We start from the raw sequence: 7799 nt of genomic DNA, 5'->3' as shown, positions 1-7799 counted from the left end.
CAAATTGACTTCGAAAAAGAAAAATCACTTGATTTTCGACATAAATGTGTCTAATAGCCTAATAGAGCTACAGGCACGTTAAATACCAAATAAAATAAAAAAAAAAAAAAAAAAAAAAAAAAAAAAAAAAAAGATCAAAAAATAAAAAAAAATTAAAAAATGATGCAATAGTACTGATAGTGCGCTCCTTGAACGTAGCCATGGTGCACTGCTTTCTCCATACACGTGCAACGTGAATGATTTTCTGTGAAAGTCTTAGCTTTTAGAAAAAAATCAAAATGCCGGCAATAAACGAAGACGACTTGAAACTATTTCAAACAATCGGATTGAGCGAACAAAAAGCTAAGGAAACTCTGAAAAATGCAAATGTCACGAAGAATCTTAAATTGGCTCTAAACGAGGTTAGTGATTACCGGCGAACTAAGTTTCACCATATGTACTTAAATTTTCGACAAATTAAGAATTGAATCAGAAGAAAAAATTAAAACAAATCATATCTTTAATATTCAAAAATGGTTTTTGGTTTTGAACCGCATTAGTGTCATTGTTATACCGACTTTTTGTGAACATTTCAGTTTACTTCATTAGAATTTCAAGAGCAACCTGATACTAATATAAAAATAACACTAACGCGTTTCAAATCCAAAAACCATTTTTGAATATTAATATACAGCGCGAAAGCATCCTGTATCAAATCATCTTTGACAACTCACCATTGGCAATGTTACATCGTTCAATTTTATTTTATAGTTTGATTGCATCATTACATTTGGTGTCAATTGTGCGACTTTAGTGTTTACTTGTTTTTCAAAATAAATTGTTATCTTGTAGTAAAACTTGAACTATTTGTCAAAAATTTATTACAAAATATTTTTAATAAAATAATCTAAAATTGCAGGCAACTAAATATGGCAATGTTTCTCAAGACAATGGTATTTTGCTGTATCATCTATCTTCTAAGATAAAAAACCAGATTACAGATAAACTGTCGTTTGTTGTTAAGTATATAGCTGAAAAGAAGCTGGATACTGTACAAAGAGTAGATGCCGCGCTGACATATTTATTGACTAATGTCAACAACAAACTGAATGTGACAGAATTTGAGGAATTTTGTGGCATAGGAGTAGTAGTTTCTCCTGAACAGATAGAGGAGGAAGTAGAAAAGATTATAAATAACCATAAAACTGAAATACTAGAAAAGAGGCAAGTATATCTTTATACTAATCATTTATGAAAAGAAATGATAATTATTTTATAAGTAAAAATTATATAAAAAAATATTTTGCACACACACAGATACCGTTTTAATTCTGGCCCATTAATGCAGCAAGTACGCACTATTTTGAAATGGGCAGATGGTAAAGCAATCAAAAATGAATTTGATATTCAACTTCTTGATTTATTAGGCCCAAAAACTGATGCTGATCTTGCATTGCCAACTAAACAAGTGAAACAACCGAAAGATAAACAAGCAAAATCAAAGAAACTTGATGTTGCAAAAGAAGGTGAGTTATATATGATGTTACTTGCCTGGACAAATGTATGTCAGATATCTGTTTTCTATAAAAGAAATTAAAAAATGTTTAGAACAAAAGGAAGCGTCAAATAATGAAAAGGTGGGAGCAAAAACTATAAGCGAACTTATGAAGACTAAAGTTCACTTTCACAAACCTGGCGAAAATTACAAGACCGACGGATATGTTGTAACATCAAACACGCATCGTCTTTTGCAAGAACACTTGAAAGCTACTGGCGGCAAAGTGAGAACGAGATTTCCTCCCGAACCTAACGGGATTTTACACATCGGACATGCAAAGGCTATTAATATCAACTTCGGGTATGTCTTGTGTAGTTTCTGCAAGCCAAATGTATTTTTTTAAAAAAATAATTCCTATAGATACGCCGCTGCTTACGGCGGATTGTGTTATTTGCGATACGACGACACGAACCCTGAAAAAGAAGAAGAGAAATTCTTCGTTGGAATACGCGAAATGGTGGAATGGCTTGGCTATAAACCAGCCGTGATCACGCACTCTTCCGATTACTTCCAACAATTGTATGAATTGGCTGTGGAGCTGATAACAAAAGGTCTGGCCTATGTTTGCCATCAGTCCAGTGAGGAAATGAAAGGTTTCAATCCTTTGCCGAGTCCTTGGCGGGACAGACCGATCGAAGAAAGCTTACAGTTATTTGATGTCAGTATTTTTATTATATATTTATGTCACACATCTCTTATTGCAGTATATATAATTTATTTTGTTTACTTTTAAAACTAGGATATGAAAAATGGCTTGTTGGAAGAAGGAGAAGCTACTTTACGCATGAAAGTGACTTTGGAAGAGGGCAAGCAGGATCCTGTTGCATACAGAATAAAATATTCGCTTCATCACCGAACCGGTGATCAATGGTGCATCTATCCGACTTATGATTACACCCACTGCTTATGCGACAGCATCGAAAATATCACTCACTCTCTTTGTACAAAAGAATTCCAATCACGAAGATCATCCTACTATTGGCTTTGCAATGCCTTGAACGTTTATTGCCCTGTGCAATGGGAATATAGTCGATTAAACATGAATTATACTGTAGTTTCCAAGAGAAAAATTGCCAAGTTGATAGAAGAGGGGATAGTGTCTGACTGGGATGATCCTAGGTGCGTAGAATATGTAGTGATATTCATTTATTATACAATATGTGATATGCATTTATTAGTAAAATATGTACTATTAATATAGTTTTTTTCATTTTTTCTCAGATTATTTACACTGACTGCTCTACGTAGACGTGGATTTCCGCCGGAATCTATAAATAACTTTTGTGCTCAAATGGGTGTAACCGGAGCACAATCGACCGTTGATCCGACAGCGCTGGAAGCAGCTGTCAGAGATGTTCTGAATCTCACCGCTCCTAGATTTATGGTCGTTTTAGAACCTATTAAGTTGACTATCAAAAATTTTCCTCATCAAGATTTCATAGAGCTCGACGTGTTCGATTTTCCCAACGAAGTAGAAAAAAAACATAAAATTAAGTTCAACGAAATTATATACATAGAAGCTTCGGACTTCAAAGAAGTACGCAGTGTATATTCTATTTTTGTTAAAATGTATTTTACTATTTATTAATTTTATTTGCATATCACGTTTGCAGATCGAGGAGAAAGGTTTTCGACGTCTGACACCAAAACAACCTGTAGGTTTGAAGTATGCAGGTGTTGTGGTGACATTTGAAGACATCGAAAAAGATGACAGTGGCAACATCATAAACATAATTGTCAGACAAGAACTCGTGACGGAAAATAATAAACCGAAAGCCTTTATCCATTGGGTATGCAATCCTGTATCGGCTTCGGTCAGACTATACGAGCGTTTGTAAGTACGGATACATCACTGACAAGGAAATTACAATAACTTCAACGTTCTCTAATGTGATCAAGATTATTTTTATTCTTCTTTTAGATTCAAGCATAAAAATCCAGAAGATATAAATGAAGTACCAAACGGATTTTTAAGCGACATCAATCCAGCCAGTAAAAAAGAAGTCGTAGCATACATGGATGAAAGCTTAGCCAAAATAGCGAAAGTGTACGATAAGTTCCAGTTCGAACGTTTAGGTTATTTCTCTGTCGATTCCGATACCAAACCTGGCAAGGTGAAACATATATAGAAGCAGCAACATATACATGTGTTATTTTTTCAACATTATATTATCAGTATTTTTTTTAACATCTTTAACATATTTTTTTCAGATTGTTTTTAATCGCACTGTAACATTGAAGGAAGACGCAGGAAAAGTGTGAGCATATTTTTGAGGAAAGCACTATAAACAAGTTTATTTTATTGCTTTTATTTCTTTTTCTATATAAAGATGCAAAACAAGTATGTATGCAACAGAAATACGTATAATGTAAATAATTTTCTTAACATATTTTCTGTAATATATATATATATATATATCATATCATATTTGTCTTTATTATGTCTTTAATATATATGACTGTTTTATAAAGATAAATCTTGCATATTTCTTGAGTTATATTTTCATCGAAAGATAAATTTATTCGACAGAATATAGTATCATTTACTATCTGTTCCGAAAATTTAATTCATCATACAAGATTCATAAGTAGGAACCATGTATTTGATATTGATAAAAGCGTCCTCGCCTCCGTATATTTCCAATATTTCGAGGGTTTCTTGTATAATATCTGCTACATTTTCCCCTCTTTGCTGAGAATAATCAATGCCTTCTCCAAGGTTCACTAAATCACAAAAAAAAACATGACATTATGATATTTGCATGTAAACAGAGTTTATTAAAACATATACTTTACCATTTCTATCTTTGAGTAAGTTAGGAATAGGCAAAATTTGTCTGAAATATGGAACTAAAGCTTCACCGACACAATCGGCTGAACGTACTAAACGCTGAAGAACTTTCATAGTCGTGCAGATTATTTCTGGTATTCTTGTATTCAAAGCATCTAATATTAAAAGTTTTTTTTGCAACAGTATTTATACATATTTTACATATTAAAAGAATAGATTATATAGAATTAGATTGGATTATATAGAATTTACTCTTAATAGGAATAATTAGTTGAGGAACAACTGGTAATATCTTTGATCCACCGCGCTCCAGCATGTCAGATATCCCTTGCTCCGCCAGAAACTTGTACGGTTGTTCCGTTTCTGTCAATCCATCGAAAAACATTGGTAGATAATGATGAAAATCCAAGTCCTCTATATCCACCTTCCAGTTAATTTTCTGATCAAAACCGATGTTTTCTAGAGAAATAGGGAATACGCCACGTTTGTAGAACTTTCGGAAGGTCGACGGTTTAGGCGGACGTGGTTTATACAATTTGCATCGCGGCGGTTTCGCAACAATCGTGTTCTCCTACATCCAAAATCGACATCGTTATTGCGTACACGTTATTGTTATCTTTCAATCGTTGTCACATTAACTCGCGTCACCTGCAAAGCTTGAATAGTAAATGCAGGAACTACTCGTGGCTTCCTTTTCTTGTATCGCGGTATGTCCTTTCGAATTTCCGACCAAAACTCTTTTTCATTTACCATTCCGATACCTGTCTCTATTTCCAGGAGTTCAAAATTACATATTGTGTTTGAGTTTAATATATTAATATAAGAGATTATATGACATATTTTGATAGAACGGAATTAGATCAAACAATACTTTTGTCTCTTAGCAACAAACTTTCTGTCAGCACCTGCATAGTACCTGCTTTACGTTGCAATAGAGATAACTCGATTTTGTAAAAGGATGTAAATAATTTAAATAAGCTGAATGTTTTACAAGCTCATAAGTTATATATTATTAATTATTAAATTAAACCATATTATATCATATTAAACAAAATTTTATTTAATTTTTGTAAATACATTATAATATCGATTCTGAAATGTCACGTAATGTTTTTTTTATTCATACTAAAAAATATATATGATAAAAATAGAAAATTTTATTCATAATTTAATAAATGAATAAATAATTAGTCTTAAGGAGCTTTTCGCAGGATGTTGTGCGAATGTTGTTTTTTTCGCAATATTTTAAATGAATTGGGGGGGGGGGNGGGTATTCGGGGTCTATCATATATGAGATGCAAAATTAGCATCCTATATGAATTTAAGAATTGAAATTTCAATTCAAAAAACACGTGAAAAACGTGAATTTACTTATAGATGTGTACACACATATAAGATATTTTCCGCACAACATCCTGCGAACGGCTCCTTAAACCTAATTATTTATTCATTTATTAAGTTTAATAAACTTCATGAGCCTGAGGAGATCCTCAATTTAATATTGATTGTTTATTCATAATGTAATATTTTCTTAATTTTATTGATGCTACATTTGAAACTGATTCTTTCGTCTTTGCTGTTGTATAGCAATTGGCTGCCCAAAGCAGTCAAAGTTTGTACTGTTGAACGCAGCAGACGAAAGAACCAGTTTCAAATGTAGCATCGATAAAATCATGAAAACATTACATTATGAATAAAATTTTCTTAAAATTTTTATCATATATATTTTTTATTATAAACATAAAAAACATTATTTTTGACATTTTAGAATCGATTATGAATATATTTAAAAAAGCTGAATAAAAATTTTGCGCTCACGCGATATACGAAATATTAATGCTAGTTCGGTGCGTTGTTTTCTCGATCCGAGCTCGCTCTGCGATTTTTCCTTGACATTTCCAAATTTTTCTCTCTTTATATCCATACAAAAATAAAAATAACAAATGTAAAATTAATGAAACTACCACTCTTGGCCGTGTACTTTTTTAAAATAAATTTTTAATAAAGTATATTTAAAACTTTTTTATCCAAAATAAAAAACGAAGTTAAAATAATATATACATACATATTTTGTTTTTTAAATTAAATCGATATTCTCATTGTATTTATATATTATAAAAACGATATATTGTACGTATTTATATTTTATTTTATAAAAGTTATGAGATGTACATGTTGCTCGACAGAAATCGCAAAAAGATGATAGTCTCTTCTGTTATGAAGAAAATTTTAACAATTATTAATTAATAAAAAATATAATCGAAAACTAATGTTTTACAATTGTAATTCATTTATCGCATAAAAAGATATTCAGATATTCACACTTTTACTTTTTTTTTATTAAAAAATAATTGTTAATATTTTCTAACAATAATAGATAGAGAAAAAGAAAAGTTATTCGCAGTAAAAATGTTGCAATTACATTTAATAAAGCGTTCATACTTCACTTAATATAATATTTTAAATGATACTTGTTTCAGTAAAAATAAATAAATTTTAAATGATTTCCAGTTTGGAAATTATGTAGCACATTAGTGAAATACTAAATAAATATTTTATAGTATAGTAAACAAAAAAAGAAGTTGTTTTCAAAAAGTAATAGATATATTTATATTTATAATAGATATATCTGATATTTGAGGCTTTTTTACAATGTTTCATCGCGGTGAATTGTATCATTAGATTTGCTTTCCGAGTTGGAGACGCGTTGTCCTTGGTTAGTATTCATTCATTTCGTAAATTTCATCGTTGCTTCTTATCCTGATGAAATGAACTAAAATGTTGACAAACTATCGAATGCGAAATCAAGAACGCGTATCTGACTTGGAATACAAATCTAGCAGTTATTTATACATGTAATAAAGATTAAGTACTTTTATGCGACTGCTGGATTGCTAGTAAAACTGTGATATACATATAGACACATTTAATTTAAACTAAACTATACACATTTGTAGGAAAGAAAGCAGGTAAGACCTCGAAGATATGTAAATTAAATTGTATAAATTGTTGCAAGAGCAAGTTTGCAATGACTTTTGCTTTTAGTTTTCAAGTGGACCGAGGACAACAACCTGTTTTATTTAGAAATAGTAGTCGGATGTGTGATGTACGAAGCGGAATGTGTTCTTCATTTCAATGAAGATGTACCCTAATTGTATGCACGTACCGAACTAAACTTTTCGTATAAAAGCGCCGACTTGCCAGCCCAATGATCACACTCGATCCGAAATTATAACCACCAGACACAATGAGAAGCTTTGCGGTAAGTATCAGTCCAGAGTTTTATATATACAGGGTGTCCCAGAATGGCCGTACAATCTCTCGTAGGCAGGTAGAAGGAGTAAAACTGAGTCGAGAAGTCTTATACCATTTTGCTAGATTCGCAATAGTTACTGAGATTTTAATTAACAAAGATCCGCGAATAAGCGTGCATCGGGCTGTCTTACGCGCATAGGACAGCCCGGCGCGCTT

The 7799-nt window shown here is 31.7% G+C and overlaps 2 protein-coding genes across 2 annotated transcripts; one reads left to right on the top strand and one right to left on the bottom strand.

The window, feature by feature from the left end:
- The first annotated feature begins 156 nt into the window (after nucleotides 1-156).
- On the top strand, nucleotides 157-3893 carry LOC109858296 (probable glutamine--tRNA ligase). Its single transcript, XM_020435397.1, has 10 exons — nucleotides 157-401; nucleotides 899-1203; nucleotides 1297-1505; nucleotides 1588-1837; nucleotides 1898-2195; nucleotides 2277-2656; nucleotides 2759-3074; nucleotides 3151-3371; nucleotides 3459-3651; nucleotides 3749-3893. The coding sequence occupies exons 1-10, from the start codon at nucleotides 279-281 to the stop codon at nucleotides 3797-3799; spliced, it is 2346 nt and encodes a 781-aa protein (XP_020290986.1). The 5' UTR covers nucleotides 157-278; the 3' UTR covers nucleotides 3800-3893.
- A 73-nt stretch (nucleotides 3894-3966) lies between these two features.
- On the bottom strand, nucleotides 3967-5352 carry LOC109858297 (parkin coregulated gene protein homolog). The gene is made up of 4 exons (XM_020435398.1): nucleotides 4977-5352; nucleotides 4581-4899; nucleotides 4334-4483; nucleotides 3967-4261 (listed from the first exon to the last, which is right to left on the bottom strand). The coding sequence occupies exons 1-4, from the start codon at nucleotides 5079-5081 to the stop codon at nucleotides 4101-4103; spliced, it is 735 nt and encodes a 244-aa protein (XP_020290987.1). The 5' UTR covers nucleotides 5082-5352; the 3' UTR covers nucleotides 3967-4100.
- Between the last annotated feature and the right edge of the window lie 2447 nt (nucleotides 5353-7799).

Source organism: Pseudomyrmex gracilis, unplaced genomic scaffold (genome assembly GCF_002006095.1).
Source record: "Pseudomyrmex gracilis isolate BER0280 unplaced genomic scaffold, ASM200609v1 scaffold_197, whole genome shotgun sequence".
NCBI classification, from domain to species: domain Eukaryota; kingdom Metazoa; phylum Arthropoda; class Insecta; order Hymenoptera; family Formicidae; genus Pseudomyrmex; species Pseudomyrmex gracilis.
This window is presented reverse-complemented; position numbering and strand designations above follow the sequence as displayed.